Raw genomic sequence first — 27,704 nt, 5'->3', positions numbered from 1 at the left:
GGCTTTTGGAAAGTGCAGGTAAAGAAAACCTGCCAGCTGGAACTTTAAACAAAGCTTTCCAATTTTATGCCAAGGAAGGAGTTACAGACGGTAGATACTGCTCTTCTCAGCACCCCGGGTGGGAGGGCCCAATCACTCCTGCACAGCAGCCTCTTCTGTTTACCCCAGTTTGCGCCTTTCAGACCTTACCATTTCCTGGGTGTGCCACGAGGTGGGTGTGTGAATCACTGCTTTACAAGGCCGGTGCACTCCTAGTCAACAATCAACCTGCTGGGCTGGCTGCCGGGCCCCTTTTACCGAAAACTTCTGCTGCTCCTCACCCACCCTATCATCGTCACTCATTCCTAGCCTCACTCACTGTTTAAAACCACCTTTAAAGCATACTGAGTACCACCGTTTAAAGGGTTGGAGAGAAGACTTCCTACCCGTGGCCTACTTACTTCAAGGTGACACTAGGCCCACACCGTATATATAAGGCAAGCACGCAGGGGACACTGCTGTGTTTGAAGAACAACCGGCACGCTTGACATTTCTATTAGAACAATGGGACCTGATTGCCTCGGGCAGGAAGTCCATCTTCACAGCGGCCAACTCTCTTTCAAACCCATACCCGCCCCCGCAAAGGGTACAGAAGAATGAAGGAGGATTTTTAAAATGGAATTTATGGGCAGCTACAAGAACAAAGAAACAGGGGATTAGGTGGATTAGGTGACCGTGGAGCCCTTTTCTTCCTGGCACTCCCCTCTGAGTTGTCCCCGCTTCACTTGTGACGTCGTAGACGCCTGGCTCCTGCGGGCGTGGGATGCCCTCGCCCGCCCGGGGAGACTCAGGCGTCACCAGCGGTTCCACGCAGCGGTCCCGGGGGAGGCGGCCGGGCGGATGCGGAGGTCAGCGAGCCAGGGCCCAGGGAGGCGGCGCGCCACCGGCTGCGCCTTCCCCTCCGCCGCCGCGTTCTCTGCCCCTGCCTGCGGCCAGACGCCTGGCGCCCCTCGGCTAGCCTCCCGCGCCAGGTCGCCTCCTCTTTCTCCGCATTCCCCTCCTCCTCCTCCCCCGCCTCTTCCGTTTCTAGAGGGAAAGGCTGCAGCCTCCTTCTGGGCTCCGCATCCCGTAGGTAATACGATTTCCTCCCTGCGCCCCCGCCCCTCGCCCCGGTGCCACAACTCCCTCCTCCTCGGGTCTGCGTCAGGGTCCGGGTGAACAGCACGTCCCAATTCGCCTCTCGGGACCACAGGTGAGTAAATCTGGGCCTAGAGGGCTGCCTGCCTCTCCGCCCGGCCTGTGATGACCTCGGTCCGCTGTCCTGAAGCTGCCACGGGCCGGCCCTCCTGCGCTGCTGCTGCAGCCAGCCGGTCGGAGGAGATCGCGGGTCCCGCGGCTCCCTGGGCTGTGCAGCGACAACCCGAAAGGAGCAGACAGTGGGAAGAAAGGGTGGCAAACAACTTTCTTTTTTTAAAGTCATCATCAGCATTTCTGGGTCGAAGCTGATCTGACAGTTGTTGAGGGCAGTGGCTTAGGTTCAACAGGTAGATGGCGTAGCTGTCAAGCGCCCCTGGATTTTGCTTTGGGAGATGCTTCTGAGTGTTCAACTCTCCTGGCTGCCGCTACTGACCCACTAGACCATTAGATGGGTATAAAATAAGCACGATGGGACTATACTTAGAAAAGTCTGTGTCTCCTTGCTTTTAATTCTCTGCATTATGAAAGGCGGTTTTGTGAGATGTGCATAATTGGTGTGGCCAGAGTAGTAGGTGGGAGAAAATATTTAACGTGGGTTTGGCCAAATCATGTTTACTGTTAGATACAGAGAGCAGGAAAGTCCCTAGATTATTTAATATATCCATGAGGAATACACATAAACAACCAAGGAGTATATCTTAGAGATTTCCAGTTTTTAAAGCTTATTTTATTTTAATTGATTTGAGAGAGAGACAGGCAGAGACAGAGATCAATTTGTTGTTCCACTTATTTGTGCGTTCATTGGTTGATTCTTTCACGTGCCCTGACAGGAGCTGGAACCCTGATGTTTGCATATGGACCCCCACACTCTAACCAACTGAGCTACCCTGCCAGGGCATTAAAGTTAATTTTAAAGCTGGTTTTAAAGTGGAATAACTAAGCGTTTGCCTACTGTGTGAATGCCATTTCACTTCAGAAGGACAGTGGGTTGCGGCTATAGGGGTGTTCCATTTAAGTGCATCCCATATGTTGAATAAAACATTTTTTGGCCCCCTTTTTGTGATGCCTAGCTTTGAAACCAAAGAAATTGATAAGGATCATCCTTGCTCAGTGTGACAATAGTCTAATGGTGAATATAATCCACTGAATTGATATGGGCCGATGACCTCATTTTTACTTTTTAAAATAGGGACTATCGGGAAAGTAAAGGCAATGGAAGAATTTATTTTTTCAATGCAAATATTTGTCTGCGTTTTAATTTAGAATCTACTTTACTTTTAAGCTTTTGTCAATTTTTATACTACTCTTGAAGTCAATTCTTAGTCATGAAGAGGATTATGTAAGGTGCATAAAGTTATGCTTTACTTCTTGCATAGAATAAGCTGCCATTTTTTTTCAAGCTTTTGGGCTAAATCACCACTTGCTTGGAAATTGCATCTTGGTCTCATGCTATTTAATGTGAAGTATCTTATTACAGATTTAATTAAAGCTATACTTGGGGTAGGCCTGGAAAAAAAAAGTGAATATGCCTCATTTGACATATATGGCCTTTGGGAAAAAGTTATAAACTTATTTATTATATAAATATTTCCCCTTTTATAGTAGTTCTGGCTCCGATAACAATTAGAAAATATCTTACTTAATTTCATCTTGTAGATAAATTGCCTAAAAGATAATTATGTTAAATAAAGTGGTTAATAAAAATATGTACCTTCTTTTATTAAAGATGAGGATGGTCTACGTGAGAACTTTTTCTGGATGTGTATCTTTATAAATGTTCTTGTTAAAATACAGGATGGGGCAAAAATAGGTTTACAGTTATGAGTACATGAAACATTTATTATTTATTATTTTCCATACAAGTGTAAGCCTACTTTTACACCATGCTGTATTTTGAATTTTGTGATGAAGCTAATAAAACTCTCTCTTGATTTTTTGGTTTTTGGTTTAGAATTTAGAAATAAAAGCAGAGTTGACAGCACTTTGCTTCCCTCTCATGATTAGTGTGCAGCTGTGTTTCCCAATCTTACCTAATTTTAAAATTTACCTGGTGGTAGATAATAGCAGCTTAAAAAGACTCCCAGGTTGCAGCTTGGGAACTCCTGAATCAAAACCCCTAAGGGAATGAGGATACTTGTCCTGGCAGGTATGGCTCAGTTGGTTGGTGCGTCATCCTATAAACTGAAAGGTCGCGGGCTCAATTCCCAGTCAGGACACATTCCTGGGTTGTGGGTTCTATACCCGGTTGGGGTGTTTGCAAGAGGTAACCTATCAATGTTCCTCTCTCACATTGATGTTTCTGTCCCTCCTTTCCCCTCTCTAAAATCAATAAGCATGTCCATGGATGAGGATGGGAAAAAAAATTAATGTAGGCCAAAATAATAACATTTTAAAAGAACAGACCAAAATAAACAAAAAAGGCAACATTGCCACACACAAGTGGAAAAATAACTGTTGCTGGAATGAATACCTGACATAATCTGTTAGCATTCCTATATATTTTCTATTAAAAAAAATCAAAATGGACTCAAGGATGAATAAGATTCTAGAACCTGGCTAACAGTGATTAAAACTATAAACAATATTCAATGTGAAAGACTCTTCTTACAAACCACACATGTGTGTCTTTTCTTTCTGCCTTAAATTATATTAAATTTGTATTTTTAACAATATTCTTTCCTATAGTTAAGAGGTTATGCTGAATCTGGTTTTTTTTTTTTATTCTATGTGATTTCAGGATTCATTTGTGACACCATGGTTGTTCTAAAAACATCTCTTAGCATACTAAGTTTAAGCATATAGTTGGAGCATAGCAGATAGAAAACTATCTAAATAAAGTGTTTCCATTTAATGAATATGTTACTAACTATGGAGAAGATAAAAAGTGTCACTATCAAATTTAAAAGTATATTTTTACTTTTATTTTTTAAAATTTTATTTATTTATTTTTTAGAAAGAGGAGAAGGGAGGGAGAAAGAGAAGGAGAGAAACATCAATGTGCAAGAGAAACATCAATTGGTTGCCTCTTGCACACCCCCAACTGGGGACCTGGCCCACAACCCAGGCATGTGCCCTGACCAGAATCAAACCTGCGACCTTTCAGTCTGCAGGACAATGCCCAACCCACTGAGCCATACCAGCCAGGACTTAAAAGTATTTTTAAGTGGAATACTTTTTTATAATTTTCAAATGGGTTCTGGGAAGTCTTTGAAATGTATACCTTATACAAGTATTATGCTAGTGCAGAATTCTTATTATGTGTATCAACTTAACCTTTCTCCGGCACTTAATTTTTGCTATGAAAATGACAATACAAATTGACCCTTAGCTGACCAAGGCTAGCATTCTTAGCTGCAGTAGGTATATGGTTCTCTGTTCTGCTCCTAAGTGACCGAGAGACAGCTAACTGTTGTACCTGGGGTTCCTTAAAATTTCAGAAGACATTCCCTGTATTTCAACCCAGATCTACTAAATCAATATCTCCAGGGAAAAAGTCAAAAAAAAAAAAAAAAACCAACACAAAAAATGATGTCTTTAACAAGCATTCCAATTAATTCGTAATCCCACTAATTTGGAAAACACTGCTTTAGCATAAGCTCACATTTATAATCTACCAGAGCAGCCTTTGAGAACAGAAGACATCTTTGTGGTCTACTTCTCTGCATAGCATCAGTGAGCAAAAATGTGGGCTAATGTGGTCCATTAGTAGCCTTAACAGAGCTAGGGTGAGGTAGCCTGATCAGCTTAGACACTGCATGTATGTCAATACTATTTGAATGTTAGGAAGGGGGGATGGAGGAATATTAAGGTTAAATGGGTGGATTTAGTGGATTTATATATTCCATATTTAATGTCCTTTCTAACAAAACTAAATTAAACTTACTATTTTAATCAACCAAATTAATCTTGTCAAGATAGATCACCTCTAACCCTGGCTGGTGTGGCTCGGTGGGTTGAGTGCCAGCCTGTGAACTGAAGGGCCATTGGTTCAACTCCCTGTCAGGCTATATGCCTGGGTTGCAGACCAGGTCCCCAGTTTGAGGGTGTGCAAGAGGCAATGATCAGTGTTTCTTTCCCACTCTTTCTCCCTTTCTTCTTCATTTTCCCCAACTGAAAATAAATAAAATCTTTAAAAAAAGATAGGTCACCCCTAGATGACAGAGCATAATTTCAGAATCTGAATTGTGCTTTTAAAAAAATGTGATTCAGTTGCTAGTCATCTGCAGAATATATGTAGACTTTTATATAAATATGAGGCCACATGCTTAACATCACCTGAGTAATGCTGATAAAAATCCAAGTATAGTAAATAATATGATGATGAATTCTGTATTTACAAAGCTAAGAAGAAATTCATTAGCCAAGTTTGAGCACCTCTGAGGTATGTGCTAAGAGTCTGGAGAACCCACACACATTTAAACCTCTTGCCAGACAAAGTGTAAATAAGCAAACTAACATGGACTGTGTTGGAGAGCTGGGACAGAGATCTGGCCTGCCTCCATGCTCCCAGGGCCCAGGAGCCCCGAGGGAAGAAGGGTCAGGAATGGCTCCCAGGTGAGCCAGCTGCTGAACTGACTCTCCAGGCATGCAAGCACATGCACACACATGCATGCCCATACAGGCGCACACACACAAATGCTCTCTTTAAAAATTTTTTTATTGAATTAAAACTATGTACAGAAAAGTATGTAAGTCCTCAATGTATACAGCTTGATGAATTTACACAATCAACCCACCCATGTAACCATCATTCAGATCCAGAAGACACAGTGGGGCAAAAGAAGGTTTACAGTTGTGAGCATGCGAAACGGGGTTTATTGTTGCATTATTCATTTTCCATAAGAACAACTGTAAACCTCCTCTTGCCCCACCCTGTATTATCAGTGCCTGAACCCCCTTCATATGCCCCGTCAGTAGCCTTTCCTTCTTCTCCAAGGGTAACCGCCACTGTTACTTCTAACACCTTAAGTTAGTTTGACTGTTTTTGAGCATCAAATAAATTAAATTGCACAGCACATTTATTTTACTCGACAGTATTTTTTTGTGTGTGAGGTTCTTCCGTGTTGTCACCTATAGCAGTAATTGTTTCATTTTCCCTGCTGTATAGTATTTTCTTATGTGACTATGCCACAGTTAATTCCATTTTATTACTGATGGTTATTTGCGTTATTTCTAGCATTATGTCACTGCAAATTATGCTGCTCATAAATATCCTGCACTTGTTTTTTTAATGCATATGTGAATCAATTTCTATCAGGTATATATCCACAAGGGAAATTGCTGGATCATAGGTTTTGCTTATATTCAACAAATTACAAATGGTTTTCCAAAATGGTTGTACCAGTTTTATTCACACCAGCAGTGTATCCTTACCCAAACTTGAAATTTTCCAGTATCACATTGGTATCTTGTTGTGACTTCAAGTTGCATTTTCCTGATTACTAATGAGGCAGGCTATCTTTCCATATGTTTATTGGTCATTTAAACATCCTTGTTTATGAAATATCTATTCAAGTTTCTCGCCCTTGAACTGATTCTGAGAAGGTGAGTAGACATTAGGTAGAGAAAGCAGGAGGCAGGCCAGTTGACCAGAAGGAAGAGCATGTGCCAATTAATGGTCTCTACAGAGTGTGAGAGTAAATGGACAGATAGTGAGAAATCAGCTACTAAAGTGCTAACTTTAATCAGAGGCTATGGAGTGATGACAGCAATATCACACAGATCAAAGTAAAGTAACACCAAAAAGATACAGGCAGTCCCATACTGTACTATTTAATGGATTCTGGGAAATGTTTGACAGTCAAATATCTGAAAGTTGAACAAAGCTTATATACTAGAAGGACAATTTTGTTTCCAATGAGCTAAAAGATAGTATTTGTAAGTCCCCAGTAATGATTATGACACAATTTCCCTCTGGCCTAGGTAACCAGGTGAGCAGACAAGCATCTCACGTTGATTCATGGGAAGCTACTGTTACCACGTTGCACTTCATTTGTCCCTGGTTGCTCCAGAAGTTGAACAAACTGAGCCCCTGACATACATTATATGTTCCCACTTATGTTCCCCTTCCTTTCAGCCTGGCTGTCTGCATTCTGTAAACTACTCCCTAAAGCAGGGGTCTGCAACACCCCGCCATGCACCAGTACTAGTCCCATGACATGTTAGGACCTGGGCTGCACAGCGGGTGAGTGGCAGGCCAGAGAGTGAAGCTTCATCCCATTCCCCATCGCTCACATCACCATCTGAGCTTGCCTCCCACAAAACTGGTCCCTGGTGCTAATAAGGTTGGGGACCACTGCCTAAAGCAGCCCTAAGTACTGGAGCAAAAGGGGAGGGGACCAAGGTCTGTGTTTACCCTGCAATGGTAGTGTGAGCTAAATGGAGCCTTGGGCCAACACCTCAGCATGTGCCCACCTGAGACTCCAGGACAGCTGCACCCCCTGGAGAGAGGTCACCGTAAATACCTTCTTGTTAAACACCCAGGTATTTTATGGAAGTCCGGCCTTTTCCCTCAACAATGATGTCAGGCAGTGCCACCATACAGTGGTACTGTAGCTTCAAATGGCCACTCCCTAGAGCACAGGTGGCAAACACAAGGCCCACAGGCCAAATCCAGCCCTCCACCTTGTTTTATCCAGCCCAGCACCTTGTTTCTACCTGACAGCAGCACCGAGCTCTCACTTAAGTTAAGGAATAGTTACATTTATACAGTCCTAAAATTACACTTGGCCCTTTGAAGGCAACTGCAAGGCTGATGTGGCCCCTGGTGAAAATGAGTTTGACACCCCTGCCTTAGAGAATGAGTGGAAGACTGAATTCAGGATGTGAATGAATAGTGAGGGGGCGGGAGGGTGGAGGGTGAGTGGAGTCACTGTTTAAGGGGCAAAAATGTGGGCTCTGTAGAAGCAGTGGATTATCTTCAGGAAGAAGGGAATGTGAACGGAAATGCTTTGACCCACTTGCCTGTTCATTAGAGAGCAGCCCTAGTTTGTTGAGGGCACTTATCTGTGCCGTCACGCTTCTGTCACTGTGAGCAACGAAAGGGCACAGCCAGCTTCTGGAACAACCAGGCTCTTCACCCACCACCTCTGGCCCTAGAATCTCCACAAAATTTCTTGACAAAATATCACCTTAACGGCATAACGACCTTCCAGAGCCATCCACAGGTGGCCTACCATGGAGCCAGAGTAGTCTTGCAGCTTCCAGGAGCCAAGTTTCCACCCAGACGCCCAGAAACTGAAGTAATCAGATCTGGCCGGCATAAAGGAACTTTATTCTGGGTCGTTCCGAGAATCACAATTAGGTCCCAGCCTTTTGGATTTAATGGACTAGTAAATATTCAGAAAGGATTTCAGTGACCCGTATAAAGCTGTTGCCTCTTGTTTTCTCAAATAAAAACACGTAACTGGGGTTTCTGTGAAGTTGTGTTTAATAGTCATATGTGTTACTTGTTATCTGCTACATGCAAGGCTGTGTGCTGGATCCTTTTCCAGAAATACCTCATTTGATCTTCTTAATGTCTCTGCATGGTCTGTGCTGCCTTCCTATTACAGATGAGGAAAGAGGCTCAGAGAGGGGAAGTAAATTACCTGATGGCACACAGCTAGTCAATGGCAGAGCCAGGATTTGAACCCAGGTTTGTCTGATTCCAAAGCCTATGTCTTTCCCACTCTACTGTTTATCACATCTAAAGTATGTGTAAGTTATTCAGAGGTGATTTTTAAACTTCTGGTGTTCTGATGAGATGATGAAATGGTCAGAAATTAAAATAGTTTTATCATTGTAGAGAGATTTGGGCTTCCGGGAAGTCTTAAGCACCTTTCCTCCTCGTTTTTAACTGACCTCCTTCAATGTAGTCAATATTTCTCCAACTGGATATGAAAATCCCACAAACACTAAAGAGACTGTTTATATCTGACATTGTGATAGATACACATTTTAGTCCAAGATAGTGAGGAATATAACTTCTTTAAACCTACTCTGCTCAACTGTGATTTGGAATACATTGCTACAAAGTAAGGCTTATGAGATCTTATTTTAATGTTCATGGCACCTTTAATGATTTGGCTGGTAAATAATTCCATGTGGGAAAGATTGCCTCACACAGTTAAACTTACTGACCACATGAGTGGGAAAGAGAGCCCTACCCCATTTTTACTGTTTCGCTGGAAAAAATACAAAGGAGTAGGTTGTGTTAGCATTTGCGAAGATTATCAAGGTCTCTCTGTTAGGAGAAGTGCATTCCCTAGAATTTGTATGGTGAAAGCCTATCCCCCAATACTTGAGAATGTGACTGTATCTGGAGATGAGCCTTTAAGGAAGTAATTAAGGTTAAAAGTGGCCACATGATAGAGCCCTAATCCAACCTGACTGGTGTGTTTATAAGAAGAGGGAGGTACACAGGGGTGTGAAGGGCAAAAGGGAAGGTGACCATCTGCAAGCCAATGAGGGAGGCTTCAGGAGAAACCAAACCTACCCACACCTTGGTCCTGAACTTCTGGCCTCCCAATCTGTGGGACTTAAATTTCTGCTGTTTAAGCTACCCAGTTGGTATTTTGTTATGGCAGTTCTAGGAACTAATACAGGAGGAATTAGAAATTGGGCCCGAGTTGAGCCCCTCTCTCACCACTGATGTCTTAACAGCCTGTGAGGCATCAGTAGAAGAGGATGGGTGCGCTTTTACTGTCCAGCAAAGAAGGTTTGCAGTAGGGCTGAGGATCAGCTGGGGCGAAGGTTCTTCTGCGAGAAGGAAATAAGGTGTCCATTAAATAGTGATTTATAATAGTCAAACTAGTAACAGCTATTAGGCATGTGTTCTCTACTCTTTGCTATATAAGGTACCTTATAATAATAAGTTTATGATTACTTGTCCAATAATTACTCATTTCTTCCCTTAGTTAACTGTTAGTAGTTTACGAAATAATTTTATTGGCCGAAGTACTGGCTAACAGAGTGGGCTTCTGCCAGTTTGCCTGGGCTAGAATCTTGCCCCAGCCACTGCCTAGCTGTGTGACTTTGGGCAAATCATATAACCTCCTGTGCCTTGGTTTCTCGATCTATGCAATGGAGAGATTAGTGCCTTTTTCATAGGGTTGCTCGAGAATTAAATGGGTTAATATATGTAAAGTTCTTAGAAGGATATAGTAAGTAGCTAATAAATGTTAGCTCTTCTTATTTTAACTTGGTCCTGTTTCTACACATAGATAAGTGATAGAACCGCTGGACCTACGTGGTTTCACCAAGATATCTGCCACCAGGTGCCACACTCCCCCAACCCCCCTAAAAATTGCCAGTATAGTGTTTAATGAGCACAAGCAACCTGAAGAACATTAGCTATTAAATCTGTCATCTAGAGGATGACAAAAATATGGATTTCTGGGCCCTGTATCCCAACATTGATTCACTAAGTTGAGATGGAGCCCAGGAATCTGTCTTTTAAATAGTCACATTGGGTAATTCTGAGTACCTCCATTAAAAAATACTAATCAAAAGGAATTCTTTTGTATTCAAAGCTATTAAATTATGGTAAATGTCATAACTTACTAATCATGAGTTCCTATAATTTTCATTCTAAGGTATTTGAGATGTTTAAATAAAATTTAGGTCAATAATGAGGTGTAAGATTGCTTTTAAAAATCATCTAAAAGGCCCTGGCTGGTGTGGCTCCGTTGGTTGGGTGCCATTCCACAAAGTGGAAGGTGGCTGGCTCCATTCCTGGTCAGAGCACGTGCCTGGCTCGGGGGGTCAGTGCCCAGATGGGGCACTTAAGAGAGTCAACCAATTGATGTTTCTGTCTCTCATCGATGTTTCTTTCCCTCTCCCTCCCTCTCGCCTTCCCTTCCCCTCTCTCTAAAAATAATAAAATCTTTAAAAAATCATCTAAAAGATAATTTCCACAAGTATTAATAAGAGCTGCTGCTAAGCCTGAAGAAATTCTGTACTGGATGTAGTCCTCAGTTTCTCTGTAGACAATCTCAAGTTGTGTCATTCAAGGGGAGGGTGAATTGCTCACTACTCCCCTCAGGGTTCTGGCTTGCCTGAGTAAATTGAGTTGAGGACAGATGGAGAGATACACAGTATAAAGAAGCAGTTTACAGAGAAGCGCAAAGAATGGTGGTTGTTTGGAGAAAATGGTCCATTTAGTCAGAAAGTAGCAGGCTAACGAGGCAAATTAATTGGAAAGCTTTGCATGTAGATGCTAAGAGCTATAAATGATTTGTTTTTTACAGGGCTGGGACCCAGAGAAAGGTAAAAAGCTGAAGAAGTGCTGGGTTCTTACAGGACGAGGGCATAGCATGGCTGGAGAAGACCTAGTCTCAAACTGACTGTGGGCAGCCAAGCAGGAATTTGACCAAGTATAATATTGTTGCTTAGTGTCAGAGTAAATAGTGATTAAGGTTGAACTCTGGGATTACTTTGGAACTGAAAACCCTGACTATTGTGTTACAACAAATTCCTAAAATCTGTGTATCAGTGTAACAGGGTACAGAGTGGGAGTCCCCTGAAAATAAGAGAAAACCCCCCACAACCTTGACTGGAGGAAGGGGGAGGTAGATGATACAGTGGATAGGATACTTGACATAACAATGGCAAGTCAATAGCTATGCCTTGCTTGAAGGAAGAGGTCTGCCTCCCAAGGCCAAAGGTGTATATGACTCTGACAGCATGGGGACTGGTGACATGGGGTTGGGGGAGAGCTTATATAATGCCTGCCCGAGGAGCAGGGGGCATATGCCCACCTCGGAAGTCACTGGGAACTCTAGCCCTGATTCAAGTTGGCGGCCAAAAGAAGGCAGAAGATACAGGGGAACTGGCAAAAATGGCACTTCATAGGAGGGGCCAGTTATGAGGTCATGTAGGAAGTTCTGGTCCAAGCATTTAAAATGAGGATGGGCTGAAAGAGAAGGGGTCTGTTCTGCCATGAGGTCCAGTGTGTAAGGGAGAGAGTCCTCCACGAGGAGAAGCCGTGCTGTCTGTAGTGAGGAACTTCTTCTGTGTCTCTGAAGGACGTAAGGAGAAGCCACGCTCATAGGACATGTGCTCTCCCTGGACTCACCATGATCCAGTGTAACATGGCACATGTTTTCCTGAACCACTGCAGGAAGCTGAGAACAAGGTACCCCAAATCCTGAAGGAGAGAGCTGCTGAAAGAGGTTCAGAGGTTCAGAGCGACTCTGAAACCCAAGTGCACATTCTAGAGGGGATGGAGATCTGTTTGTGGGACCAGCTTAGGAACAGATAAGGATATGGGCAACATCCAGGCGTGGTTTTGGCTTATAGCCTTTTGGGGAGCAAGGGAAGTGCCTGTTCTGGAGGGAGAGCAGGGCTTGTAGCAGGAGGGCTCTCAGCCCCCACCCCCAGGTTGGAATCTGTCAATATAAACCTATTTCCTTCACCACTAATCATTGGGTGATGTGACAAGGTGCCACGTGACCAAGCCCCGGTGTGCTTGGTTGCACCAGGACTGCAGGTCAAAGCAGGCATTTCTTCCCCAGTGGTCAAGCTGCTGGGTGAGAGAATGGGTGGGGTGGTTCCTGGAATTTGTAGCTGTGTGAGTCACCCCCTTGAGTGTTCTCAGGGCACTGTAGAAAGAGTTTCTTAGGTTACCCAATGGTGTTTCTTTTAGGAAAAAAATGAATTGGTTTTAACAAAGGTGAGTAAAATAGATAATGCTTATAGTGTTTATCTAGAAAACTTTCAAATTGGACTCCTTAAAATGTTCATGCTGCTTTTAAGATAAAAAGCTATTAAGGTAACTATTAGCTCATTGATTCTTTTCCCTTTGCTTTGAATAATCTCAGAACGAAAATCAAAATTATCGAAGTTAGTGAATTTATACTCTTGGGACTGGTTTATTTTATATATATATATATATATATATATATTCACAGGTTGCTTTTCCATTTAACATTATAGCATTAATATATTTCCATATTAAGTATTCTTCAAAAACATGAGCTCAATGACCACATAGTAGTCTATCTTATCTTACATTTCACCAATGTTTAAGATTATTTTCAATATTTTGCTATTGTAAATAATATTAATCCTTCTTGCACATAAATATTTTAACTCTGACTTTCTTAACAGAAATTAAGGCAGGACTGGGGTTTCTAGCTACAAAAGTAGTGACATCTCTAAGGCACTTGACACATTTTTCTCAAATCACTCTCTGGAAACCCACTGGTGGGCACAGCCATTAGCAGAGGTCAGCAACAGCTTTCTACACCTTTTCTGAGAACGCATGCTAGCTTCAAAACAGCCTTGTCTATTTAATAGAGAAAGAGGGTGTCTCATGGCTTTATTCCTTTCCTTTTATTACTGTTGAGGTTGGACGTATTTTCTCATGGCGATTGACCCATAATCTCAAGAAAATAGCATATTTTCATAGCAATTTGTTTCATTTAAACCAGCTATGACACTTCACAATTAACTTCATTGCATTGACTGCTTTATGTGGTACTATTTCTCAGCCTTGTAATATCTATTCAGGAACTTTTTAAAAAAGAAGTTCAGTGTTTATTATGATAATAAAGAACACGGGCTGCTGCTGAGACTATGTTCTTGTGTAAACCAGAAGTTACTTCACCTCCCTAAGCTCTAGTTTTCTTGACTTTAAGACAGGACTGATAATCTCCAACATGATTCTCACAATCATGAGAGAGCAATTATTAAAGCTTTCAAGAAAATGTAGCTACTATTGAAAAATGAGAACTGTTTCTCTCCTAATTACCCAATAGGATATCAAGGTGTGATAGCATATCTCTTAGAAGCCAGAACTTCTCAAGTCCCAACAAATTGCATGTTTCACTTCACTTTATTACTTAAACTTTTTCTGACTAGAAGAGCAGCACAGACAGTGGGGCTTTTTTATGGGGTGGGGAAGGTGGCTGGGAGATTGCTTGGGTTCCGAGCCCAAGAGTTGCCTCAGTCTTGCGGAACACTACAGGGCTTACAGGTGCTTAGTATTTTAGGAAGTTGCCCCAGAACTCATAGGATAAATCCTCTCCAACTTCCCCCATGGGGTGAAAGGAAGACCACTCCTAAGCTTGTGTGATCATTCTAAGGTCATTACAAGAATTTGACTTTCCTTTTAACGTCATGCTTGTGTGTTCACCTGTCTGTCCAGGGATTTATAAGTATAAATGCCTAGAAGTCCATTCTTTGGCCTAATGGATTTTTGAGACTATAAATATTTTGTTTTACATTTTAGATGATATCTGCTCTTCCACGCTGAGGATGTGACTGTGATATACAGGGTGGAGCAAAAGTAGGTTCACAGCTGTGAGTGCACGAAACAGTTCGTTCTTACATTGCTATTTATCAGTTATTGCACTGTTGTCCATTCAAACAGCTGGAAGCCCACTTCCGCCTCACTCTACACGAGCAGTGCAGCCACACTGACCAGGCTGACAGACATCACTCTGAACTGCTTTCTCATTCGAATTCTTGTATTTTTCCAGCTGACAGCAGAGGGTAGGTGCTGATTCCACCCACAGCTGCCACTGAAAAGCAAGGTTCAGAAATGTCAGATATCCTCCGGGAGCTGCTCCACGTCTCTGAGAAAGCTGCCAACATTGCCCGGGCATGCAGGCAGCAGGAAGCTCTCTTCCAGCTGCTGATAGAAGAAAAGAAAGAAGGAGAAAAGAACAAGAAGTTCACAGTTGATTTCAAGACCCTGGCTGATGTACTGGTACAGGAAGTTATAAAACAGAATATGGAGAACAAGGTAAGAAAAGGTCACAGCCAAGGTAATTACAAAATATTTGCCCTTGTGGCTTCTGTTCTCTGTTAGAATAGCATGTCTTTTCTTCCCCCCACCCCCTTCAGAATACAAACACCTTGGATTCAAATAAACAAACAACTGTTCCCCGCCCCCCTTGTTTTGACTACAATATACTAAAATGCTCAATGCAGAAAAATTTAAAAATACAGAAAAGCAAATAATGAAATAAAAATCACTCAAGTCTAATAAATAGAAACATTTTAGAATAGAACTTTATATTGAGCTTCTTTTAAATAAATAGTACATATTCTATGGAATATCAGCAAATATAAGAATCCTCTTCATCTCACCACTAGAGAAAACCGCAGCTACATTTTGGTATATATTGTTAGGATGTTTTCCTTCTGTGTGCATGTGTGTGCACAGCACATATTTATTTCAGTAGTCATGACAACTATTAGTTATTTTATCACTGAAAGTTATTTCATAACTTTTAAAAAATGTTGATATGTTAAGTCCCATCTTTTTGACATATTCATGTATCTAATTATTGCCTTGGTCATGGGCTTGTAGACTTAAACTCCCCCTTTATTTTGGCAGAAAAATATTGTTTATAACTAACAATGATTGTGATTCTAGGTACCTTAAGCTAATTGGGGGAAACTGTATTCATAAATAGTAATAATAAATAATTATCAAAATAGACACTTATAAATGCTTAGTATTATCAGGCACTGTTCTAAAGGCTTATTTAACTTTTAACTCATAACAATTTTATGAAGAATAAAATGTTATATTAATTAATGAGTGGAAAAAGACTGGCACAGAGAGATTAAGCAACTTGCCTGAGGTTACACAGCAAGCCAATGGCAAGGCCAGTTTTGAACACAGGCCACCTGGCTCCAGAGTCTGTACTCTTTGCAACACTAGATGGCTTTTTATATGATCTACTAATTATATGTATATATTCTAGATTCAGGAGGATAGAACTTTATGACAGAAGGTATTATAAAATATTGGAATAGTATTCTGTCAAATTCTCAAAATATTAGGAATAATTTAAAATCATTTAAGTAAATACTTGACCACAGGCAAGAAGAAAGAATAAATGACCCTTTGAAATCTCTACCAACTATACTTTTTCATGCTCTCTATTGTTTGGCTACAGTACACTAAATGAAGCAAGTTTCTTTTGATAGTGATCAAGAGAATTGGTTGCAAGGGACTGTTGAGCAACTGGATTAGAAAGGCATCAACATTCATTTTTATGGGTTAATACTTGCCCCAGAGCACTATAACAAGTTCAGGTGATTGTTCATTGATGAGGTACATGCCAAGAATTATGAACAAACAGGTGATGTTCAGTTTTGGCTATATGGAATACCTTTGTTTCATGACTGACATCTGGCACTTTGGAAACAGGCCTAGAAGCAGCCCTGGGAACTGAGCCTCGGGCCCTGTTGACTTGCGCTGTTCTTCAAAACTGAACAAATAACAAGGGGTTGCAGGCATTATTAAAGCTATTGGCCACCTGTGAATGACTGAGTTCAAATATTTAAAGCATTTCCTTCCTTGTTCCCTGAGAACATCACACATACTATAATTCAGCACATATTTTGAGAAAAATTATCTTTACTGTAGAGAAAGTCAGAAGCAAAATATATCTGAATGCTTTCTGGTTATACAAAGATGAGAGAAGATTTTTTTCATTCTATATTGATGCATACATTATTGCTCAGTAAAATATTTCCCTCCGCTTTTTTGCTACATCACCTTCCTACCCCGAAGGTGAATGATACTTCCAACAGGTGCAGAAAACACACCTGAAAACAAAAATGTAATGTTATTTGCTTATCCTTTCTGTCCAGTCTCAAGTAATAATTTTATATACTTGATGAATAATATTAACCTGTGTAAGCCAGTAGGGTGCTATTTAAAAGCAACAATTAAAATATTTCCTTTGAAAACATTCTAACTCTATGGTCCTTAAGTAGATAGGAGTTGCCAGAAATACATCTGCAAACTCAACAGGACATAAGGAAACAAGACTTCTACCACGATTTGGACTTTTTGTAAGGGCAAAGGAGCAGGAAAATACTAGAAAACTAAGTGCTGAACCAAGCTGATTTCATTTTTTTATGCTTAGATTGATTTCTGCAATTGTAAATTTCTAAATTTGAGATCTAATTGTGCTATTTACAGTAATTTGAAATACAAAATGGAAATCTATTCAGAATTGAACATGTATATAGGTTTTATTTTTTTATTGTTATTGTTTTGGTTTGTTGTCATGCTCTGAATTATTCAGTTTCCAGGCTTGGGAAAAAAAATTTTTGGAGAAGAATCCAATGAGTTTACTAATGATTTGGGTAAGTATAGAATCTTAATGTATTTTTGTATCTTAATTAACATTTTCTACTCTGATTTTCAATTTACATTATAAACTCAGTGGATGTTTGGAAGCCTTTCATGTAAATGACAATATATTAATATTGGAATGTTAGACTTTATTCAGAATACCTCAGAATGGCCCCAGAATACCAGGTCATTTAACTTAGGGAAATACGATATCTTAGAGTTACTTAACAAAGCCACATGGATTATTTTAGATATAAATCTGTAGTATTTAAATAATGTATGACTTAAGCTTTCAAAAACTTGCACAATCCTTTGGGAACCTAAGGGACGTCAGATGCCCCAGAAAGATGGACATCTACACAACTGTGCAGACAGTGTTAGGTCCGAGGTTTGAACCTATCTGTGGCCCCGCTGGGGAGTCGTGCACTTGGCTGAGAATGTAGAGGACACCTTGTTCCTAAATCCTGTGTGATCTTGAGCAAATCACGTCACTTCTCTCTGTTTGCAAACCTCTTGAAAGGGGGTTGGACTAAATAAAAATGTTCCTTTTAATACCAGGTTTTAAGCCTTATTTAATTAGCTTCCTGTGTGCCAGATTCTCCTTTGATGGATCTGCACATTCCCTGTGGTATAGAGAAAAATATATCAAAATCACCATCTGATTCTTTTCAGAGAAATAAATTATTTTTAGTTTGAGCTTTTTGTTTGCTTAATGGTGGGAGATTAAAATAGTGAACTCTAAACACTTTCCTGTGACACAAAGTTAAACATCTAGGGGTACATTTACAAATGAAAAACTAATTTTTGGATTAACTCTGGAAAAAATTTTTGTCTCTGCATGGGCTATGTAAGATGCAATTAGTTCTGTGACACACTGAAGGAAGGAAAATCCCATTTAAACTTCTGAAGGTTAAAAAACAAACCCATGACTAATCTATAACAAACCCTACACTTAAAATCCCATGTGTGACCACTTCATAAACAGCTACTGTATTTTAATATTTTACTTATCTAGAATTATAGGGGCAAAAAGGCATTCCACATCCATTTTCCTGAGAACTGAAGGAGATGATGGGCTTAGCATGTTGGAGGGGCTGACATGTGGAGAAGGGGGAGGACTGTTGGGTGAGACAGGATCATGGAAGGCTGTAGGAAAAAGTTTGGATTTTCTTCTAACATGATGCAAATTCACTAGAGAGTTTTAAGCAAAGGCGTGATGTGAGATGACTTGCTCCTCTGAATGATCCCAAGACTTTACTGAGCCCAGAGTAAAGGCTTAATAAGTGGCAGTGACCAGTATTATTATTCCTCAATTTTAATACTCAAATTTAATTTGAATTTAACAGGACTGAGTTTAAGTGAGTGATTCTGGCTGCTTCACTGTAACAGATTTATACGGTGCTTCCCAAACTTTAGTGATCATGTCAGTCACCTCAGGATTTTGTAGGTCTGCCACGAGGCCTGAAGTTCTAAATTTCTGTCTTATTTTTCAAAGAACTCTAAATTTTATTTTTCAGTTATAATTTACACTCAGTATCCTTCTACATTAGTGTCAGGTGTCAGGCAGGTTCCAGGAGAAAGCACTTAGACAATCATGTGCTTCACCAAGCGTCTCCCTGACACCCCAGTGCCCGCCTGGCACCATGCATGGCTGTGGACATATTATTCACTCTGCTCCCTGCACAGCGTTTTACATCCCCGTGACTGTTTTGTGCCCACCAACTTGTACGAAGTTCTTAATTTCCAGCAAGCTCCCAGGCTGTGCAGACGCTGCAGGTCCTTGGAATGCCTCGGGCCGCTAGGAGAGTTTGTCTATATTCCTAAAAATCCCCGAGGTGCCATGTTTCCTTAATATTTAAAAGTTTATGTTCTCCGTTGCTGTCATTTTTTGTTGCTATTAACTGGCTTATTTTTGCCAGCCTCTTTCCTCACTTTTGTCAGGAGCTGGAAACCACATTAACCAAGGGGCTAAGAAGCATGTTTAAAGTGATGGCAAAGCACCTGAACTTGGTAAATTGTGGTTTCACTCAGAGAAACAACTGGGCTTACGTTCTGATTTCCAGTGTTTCACAGAGGAGAGCTATTCTATGTATGCCATTCAGAGCCATACAGTTTTACTACATTTAAAGATTAGTATACTTCATCTTAGTACTTTACTGAGCATAAACATTTTTCATTAAAAACAGCATCATAGAAGAGGTAGAAGCACTCTGAAGTGCTGACAAAAGTACCATTCTTTGCAATAACATATTTAAGCACAACCAGGTAACCTATGTACATTACAAAGTCAAAAGGACTCAGGATTCAGGGGTTCTTAACTGGTCCATGGGGCCCCTTCAACTGCATACAAAATTGTACACATATGCCCCTGCAGGCATTTTTCTGGGGAGAAAGTTTAATTCCTGGAAGCCATCCCTCACTATTCACATTAAGTGCATGGGTGACCACTAGGCATCTGTGACTTCATGACCCCCCACCCCAGTGTGACCCTGGCATTTAGCCAGGTTAGGAACCACTGATATGGATGGTTGCTTTCACTCAATCTAAGTGCACAGCGTTTGCAGCCCCCTGAACCCCATGTTTCTTTCTCCCCTGCAACTCTTAAAATTAATGACTTTTAGTTTGTCTCTATTCTAGGAGAAAAGATTATCTTGAGACTGTGTTCAACAGAGGAAGAAACAGTAGAGCTTCTTAGCAAGGTCCTAAATGGGAACAAGTCGGCATCTGAAGCATTAGCCAAGGTTGTTCATCAGGATGTGGCCCTCACTGACCCAACTCTGGATGCAATAGAGATCACCATTCCACAGGACACTTTGGGAATTTGGGTGGATCCCATAGGTTAGTAGAGGATAGTGTTTTTGCTTTTATTCATTTGTCCTTATCAATAATCCTTTTGGGGTGGGGAGGCTTAGAAAAATAAAAATTGAATGTAGTTTAACTCTCCTGGAAGTTAAAATAATTTTAAATGTTTAAAGTGATAAATTAAGAGATGTGTATGTTATGATGTGCTGTTATAAACAGATGTGTATCTGTAACATATAAATAACATATGTGTTTGTGGCATCTGTGCCACAAAGTTGAATGAACTCATCTTTCAAAGACTTCAGGGGCCAGGCTGCTAACTTTGAGAGAAGAATGACGAGACAGCAGCTGGACCTAACTGAGCACACGTGCCAATTAAAGAGCACTCAGCTTCAGCAGATATTTGCCACATGAGAGCACACACCAGATCTTCAGATTTTCAAAGAGAAACTAAAATTCAGGTTATTAAGTAAGGTATCTCCATTTTTTAAAGTGCTGCCTACTAATTCAATTAAACAAGCAATCAAAACCACTGTACAGGCCAAACAAAGCACAGCTAAATAGGATTCGTGAGCAGTGGTTTGTAAGTCCTGTATAAACTTCACCCATTACTTATTTTTTTTGGTCATGATTGTGATAAAACCAAAATCTGTAGCTCAGCATTTTAAAAGTGTAGGCCTCATCTCAAAGATGCTGTAAATACAATGCCCTAGGTATCGATTTTCAGAAGTTCCTTTGTTCCTTTCCCACCTGCCTGGCCTATTCCACCCAGCACAACTGGCACCATTCATTGCACTGTGCAGCAAACTCCTCCACACTCTCCACGCTACAAGCACCTTACACAGTGCTAGAGAAGGGCCTTCAATCATGTAGAATTACACTGGGTTGGCCAAAAAGTCCATCTAGTTTTTTTTGTAAACTAAAAGACATTTTTCATTTTCAACAATAACAATTTATTTGAATATTTTGAGCATATCAGCTATCTCCTGCTATTGGCTTCTAGTGGGTAGAGGTCAGGGGTGCTGCTAAACCTCTTTCAATGCTTAAGACAGCCCCACAGCAAAGCATTATTTGGCCAAAATGTCAACAGTACTGAGAAACTTCACAAACTACTTTTGACATGTTCGATCAGTCACAGCACCTTCTCCATACTCTGTACAAATCTTTTTTTGCATTTCCATTGTGTCTTTACATGTCTTGAAATAACACAGCATAATATGCCAAAAATGTTGTGTATCTTCTTCCATCTTAAATATTAAAATGGCACAAAAATTCACCAATTTTGTTTTTAAAACGCACACTGATATGACAGCTGTCACAATACAATCTAACAAAATTGTTTCAAATGAAGTTAAAGACAGCTAAGTGCTAATACAGCCACCGTATGGAAAAGAAATGAACTTTTTGGCCAACCCACTAGAACATTCAGCCAATAGGTTACAAGTGAAGACTAAGACTCTTTCCCACATTTTTGATCACTTAAAGCATCAGCGTCAGTTAAGATTTCTGAGGACAGGGATCTCCCATTTCTTGGTTCTATCCTGAACTGACTCTGTGAGCTGGCCCTCTCGACCTTTGGCCCAGCACATCCTCTACTGGGCGTCTCCTCACTCGATGCTGGCAGTCGCCTGCTGGCACGCACCATCTCTCGAAAGAAACCTAGCTCCTCAGCTTCTTTTTCACATGAGCCCCATTAATTTTTTTTTCCTTTTGTGCTACCACAATTGTTTCTTTCCTCCTAATTTGAGTGACCAAAAAAAAATGTAATTTCATCCCAAACAGATTCCTGTAAGGAGCCTTTTTCATCCACATTGGGCTTGTCCCATGATTAGCAAGAGCTCTAAAAAAATCTCACCAGTTGTCCTGAGCTAAAAATCTCACCAGTTGTCCTAAAGCCTGAATATTTGAGTGCTTATTAGATACACGGTGCTATGCTAGATGCCACAGGAACCATAGACTCCCTTCGAGTTCCTCCTGTATAATCAGGAAAATCAAACACAAGTAGCTTAAAAGTGGAGTACAAGAGGTCAAATAACAAGTGACACCCAGAGATAAAAAACAAATGGTGACTGTCTTAGTCCGTTCGGGCTGCTATGACAAAATGCCATGGACCAGGTAGCCCATAAACAACAGAAATGTGTTCCTCACAGTTCTGGAGGCTGGAAGCCCAAGATCAGGGCACCAGCATGGTTAGGGGAGTGCTGAGTTCCTAGTTCACGTCCAGTACCTCGCCATGTCCGCACACAGTAGAAGGTGCTAGGGACCTCCCTGGAGCCTCCTGTATGGGCACTGATCCCAGTCATGAGGGTTCCACCTTCATGACTAAACACCACCAATAGCCCCACTTACTGATACCATCCATTTTGGGGGTTAGAACTTGGGGTGGGGGGCACAAACATTCAGACAACAGTAGTTAGTAAATTAGAAGGAAATGACATAGGGCAGAGTTTATAGATACATTCACTATTTTCTCAATAGTCGTTACCTGAATCCAAACAAATTTGCTTCATCTGCAGATTCAACTTACCAATATATAAAGGGTTCTGCTGACACTGAATCCAACCATGGAATCTTCCCCAGTGGCCTTCAGTGTGTCACCATTCTAATTGGTGTCTACGACATACACACAGGGGTGCCCCTGATGGGAGTCATCAACCAACCTTTCGTATCACGCGACCTAAACACCCTCAGGTAAAAGATGAACACTTTAGGAATGTGATGGTTTTTAGAATTCACCCTCAGCTTTGCTTCATGTCAAGATTACCACTCCACGTGACATCCCTATGACTTGATATCTTGGGAGTGTTCCTACTAAAAGTTTGCGTGTTTGAGTTAAAGTTCTTTTATTTGGACTCATTTTATTGGCATATTTTATTTGGGGCTAAGAGCATGCTGGTAGGAACTTTTAAAAGAAATAGTATCTTGGAGAAATCATTGTTTCGCTGGAATGTAGCAATCCTGTTCCCTGTGCCTAGAACCCATTCAAAACCAGAGTATTAGAGCAGTGGTAACACTGTGTTCTAATACATTTGGGATAAGAAAACTGCTGTCACTACACAGCCAGTGGAACTTTTACACACTTTTAGAAGAAATTCAAAACAAAATGGGCAGATTAGAACCCGACTGTTGGGTGCTGTCCTCATAAACGGCCAGCCTCCTCCCTCGTCGCCCTTCCGTGGACTCCTGTGCTGGGCACGGAGGGCGGCCAGTTGCCTCCGATCCACGGCCTGTGCTTTGGGATTGACTCCAGGGCATGGCAGAGTCCAGGTGGAAGCAAGCAGCCCTTCTCCTGTGGTTTCAGAGTTTTCACTGACATAGGTCTTACCATTCTATTTGTATGGGACTACGTAGTTTCTACTGAACTTTGAGCTACTTTAGGCAACTAAGAATTGTTTGTTCTTTAATAGTCATAAACTACGCCTCTGGAATTTTGACATTTTTCCTCTTCCCCTGCCTTCTTTCAAACCGAAAATGTATGTTATCTTTAAAAGGTCATTAAGAAATTAAAAAGAATTGGGACTGGATGCAGACAGAATCATGGCATAGAATTAGTTGGTGAAATAGTGGCACAGATCCTGGAGTAATACTTAGATTCTTACATTCTCTAAGCCTCAGCTTCCTCCTCTGTAAATAGGGTAAGTTACTAAACATGCACAGTAAATCAAACATTGAGAAATGACCGGTGCCACTATTATATTTGTTGCCAAAGATTAGTCCATCTTTCCTGGTGTTAAAGCCGAAGTGGAGCTTGTGAATAAGACAATGAAAAGGAGTTACCAAGTGAAAAAAAAAAAAAACAACTCATGAGGATTGTAAACAACTTGCAGATTGAAAAAACAGATTATCTATCTGTTCATCTTCTTTTCTCTAGGAAACTTTAAATGCCAAAAGTGGCAATGAAATTTTGCTGTGTTCCCAGAGGCCCAGAAATCCCACAAATATTTCAGCGTCACCTGGACTGATGTGATGGTGCTGTGACACTGAAAGCATTTCTAATTTGCAACTGCACAGATAGCTGCATGCAAAGTAACTTTTAGAAATGCATTAGCTACTTGATAACTAAGTCTAGGCTTAAGGGCACTGAGATATGTTACATTAAATATTTTTTTCATATCATGAAGTTGGAAAGCAAAATGACTAATAAAAAACAAATGCGATAACCTACCTCCACAAACTGAAAGTTCTCTTCCACAGGTGGAAAGGACAGTGCTACTGGGGCCTCTCTTACATGGGAACCAACATCCATTCACATCCGCCTCCCATCTCTCAAAGAAACGGTGAACCTCGCCGGCAGCTGACTGAAAACACCAGCTCTGAGGCTGAATTCTCTCACCATTTTTCAGCTGTCATTAGTACAAGTGAAAAGGCGGCCATCAAAGCTGCATTGTCTCGTGTATGTGGAGACCACATATTCCGGGCAGCTGGGGCTGGTTATAAGAGCCTGTGTGTTGTCCAAGGCCTTGTGGACTTTTATATCTTTTCAGAAGATACCACGTTCAAGTGGGACTCTTGTGCTGCTCATGCCATACTCAGGGCCATGGGCGGGGGAATGGTAGACTTCAAAGAATGCTTGGCTAGAAATCTAGAAACGGGGCTTGATTTGCCGCAGCTGGTGTACCACGTGGAAAACGAAAATACTAGCGGAGTGGATCGCTGGGCCAACAGGGGAGGACTGATTGCATACAGATCACGCAAGCAGCTGGAGACATTCCTGAGCCTCTTCATCCAAAACCTTGCACCTGCAGATACACACACATAGATGAACCTTTTCCTTGCTGTAATTATAAACCAAACTGTGAAACTGTCCTACATCTCTATTGTTTGAAGATAGCTTTGTCCTATTGATGGTCAACATTCTCCTTCCTCTTTTGAGGAGCATTTTTCCATTATGTGTTCATAATAATGTTTATTTCAATAAATAAATGACATTCATGCAACAATAGATGTGTGAAATTCTTATAGTGAATATTGTGCTATCAGTGTTGCTTGAAACATTTCATTAACCTATCGAAGAAAGAGGAAGAAAACCTGCCCAGTTAGTAAAACTCCTCTACACATCTGTGATAAATCAAATGCTTCTGAAATAGGAAGAGTACAAGAGGGAGTTGTGCTTGTGTTTTGTTTCCTGTCTTTGAGGGAAAGTCTGCAGCTTCAGCCTTTGGCGGAACATTTAGAACTGTGAATTTGATGCATCATTTAGCCAAGTTCATACACTTTCAACAGTATCCTTGTGTTTGCTATAGGAATTAAAGCTGGGAGCCTCCTGCTACCACCTCACTCTCACCACACACACATACTCACATACTCTCACACCCTCTTTCACACATACACATACTGTAATGCTCTTACACACACACACACACACACCTGTCCTCTCTAATTCTCTCTAACACTCTCCATGCACAATCCATCTTGGTAGTTAAAGATAGAAGGAGACAGAGTAGAGGTTTCTGCAATTTTTGCATAGGTATGACACTTCAAAAACCAGAAGTAGAGTCCCTTGAGGAATCCAGGTCTTGGGAGTTGCAAGTCTTCTCCCCGCTCCTCGCCCACACACACATACCCGGTAGCATAGCACACAGTCCTGGACAAAGTGGGAGAACAGCCTCGACTCACCCTGCCACACACTGGATGACCCACGGCAGCCTTCTTTATGCTCACCTCAGGACAACACCCTTTTAGAAATGAATTAGCTACTTGGTATCTAAGATGACAAGCGATATTTTCTTAAGAAAAAACTGGAAATGGAGCTTGAAAAAAAAAACAAAACAGGTCGAGTTAAACATATACAGTCCCTGCGTCTTCTAGCACCCCTTACTGAATGTCTTTGACCACTTCCTATTGTCTTCAGCAGCCCTGCCTGGGAAGGGGGTAGTGCTGCCATCTAGAGGCGTCAAAGCTCAGCTCCGACTTCTTCCCACCCTGCGCCCTCTGGGGGCCAAAGTATATTCCTGCAGCATCTTTTTTTTGACCATTAAAAATTAATGAAAATAAGTCACACTCTCTCTAATAGTATTTTGTTGCATACATTAGATTTAATAACTTATTTAGTACCATTACAGTGGGAAATACAACTGTGATATTATCTTTCCCCAGGACAAACAGCTTTATCAATTTACCATACTAATATATTATAAGCTAGGTCATGTGTGTGACAGATTGGGGTGCCAGTAATGTTCTATACCTCAATGGCAGATATACAGTGTGTTTACTTGGTAAAAATGCATTGAGCTATACACTTAAGTTTTGTATACTATGGGTGTGTTATACTTCAATTAAAACATTTACAATAAAAACAAGCCAATGAATATACTTGATGAATGTGCATATTTGAACAGTTCCCTAATTATTTCATTAAGATAAATTCCTAGAAATAGAATTGCTAGATTAAAAATGGACATTTTAAACTTGGGGGGCCTTTTGACAGAGGGTCCTCCAGAACAGGTGTGTCAATTGGTACCTCATCAACAGAGAGTGAGAATGTTCAGTTCCCACATCCTTGCCAATGAAAGACAACATCAGTCTTTCAAATCTAGTAGATGAAAAAAGGTAGATCAGGTTGTTTTGCTCTTCTTTGGAAATAATTATATGCTGATGATTGGTTGGCCAATTCTAAGTAATTAGTGAGGCCTACTATGTTCCTTAAGCTGTACTATTTTACTGTGAAAAGGGGATAAAAGTTTAAATATTTAAATTATAGAACGAATGACCAAACGTTGTAAATAAGCAAGTTTGAACTCAACACAAGAAGCTTTCAAAAGATTTGAGATGTCCAGGCACGGAGTGGACTGCATTCTACCTACTGTTCATGCTGCGGGCATTAGACAGGCAAGTAAAATCCAGATGACCCCTTTTCTGGGATTCTAGCCATGACGTCTAATTTTCATAATGAATCAGATGATCGAATTGGGTTTCTAAAAAATAATCAAAACAAATACACCATGCTTTAAACTGTTTTCTTTATATACCTTTTCACTTAAAGATCTCATCCATTTCTGCAACTTCGACTATATGCTGATCCCCACATTTATAAAAGGAAAGACGGACAGGAGGAGAGAACAAAGGAAGGAGTGGATTGGCATAGGTACAAGCCCCAACCTCCTCTAAAATGCAGGCCTTTGTTTCCCATTGCCTGCTGGCCATTTCTGTCTCCACGTCTTTCCAGTCGTGAAACTCAGCAGCTCCCACAGCAATCAGCTCTCCTATCCTGCCCGCCACCCAGGCCCCTCCAGTACGCTCCTCTAGCATTCTTACTTTCTGATTCTAGATCTTCTCTTCCGTGTTCCCTGAGAGACAACTCTTCTTCCCCTCTCTCTCCCCATTTCAAGGCCTCCAACATCCTTTTATTTTTCAAATTTCCAACTCACCACTTTTAGGCAGACCTCTCCTGCTGCTGACCTGCTCTTGTATACACACAACCCATGTGGCTTTGAAGTGCTTGCAGAAGTTTTAAGAAAGCCGCGTGACTAGGGGTCAGTGTCTTAGCTCTGCTGCTGTGGATGAGTGTGACTGTGAGGGGGCACTACTCCCTGCTGCAGTCTCTTCATTGGCAGGAGAGTCACAGGTTTTCTTCCAGGCCAACACTGATAAACTGATTATTCCTAGCCAGGCCCTCATTTCCTTTATAACCCTCTGGGAGCTT

General features: G+C 41.1%; 1 protein-coding gene across 2 annotated transcripts; it reads left to right on the top strand.

Annotated features, from left to right (window-relative positions):
• The first annotated feature begins 743 nt into the window (after positions 1-743).
• INPP1 (inositol polyphosphate-1-phosphatase) lies at positions 744-25,078 on the top strand. Of its 2 annotated transcripts, XM_028510788.2 has the most exons (6): positions 744-1,231; positions 14,640-14,905; positions 17,211-17,271; positions 19,898-20,098; positions 22,579-22,753; positions 24,257-25,078. In XM_028510788.2, the coding sequence occupies exons 2-6, from the start codon at positions 14,702-14,704 to the stop codon at positions 24,819-24,821; spliced, it is 1,206 nt and encodes a 401-aa protein (XP_028366589.1). In that variant the 5' UTR covers positions 744-1,231; positions 14,640-14,701; the 3' UTR covers positions 24,822-25,078. The 2 variants fall into 2 exon arrangements, with proteins under 2 accessions (XP_028366589.1, XP_035879063.1); XM_036023170.1 differs by lacking the exon at positions 744-1,231 and having other exon boundaries at positions 13,147-14,905.
• Positions 25,079-27,704: the final 2,626 nt, after the last annotated feature.

The sequence above is a fragment of the Phyllostomus discolor genome, chromosome 4 (genome assembly GCF_004126475.2).
Source record: "Phyllostomus discolor isolate MPI-MPIP mPhyDis1 chromosome 4, mPhyDis1.pri.v3, whole genome shotgun sequence".
NCBI classification, from domain to species: domain Eukaryota; kingdom Metazoa; phylum Chordata; class Mammalia; order Chiroptera; family Phyllostomidae; genus Phyllostomus; species Phyllostomus discolor.
This window is presented reverse-complemented; position numbering and strand designations above follow the sequence as displayed.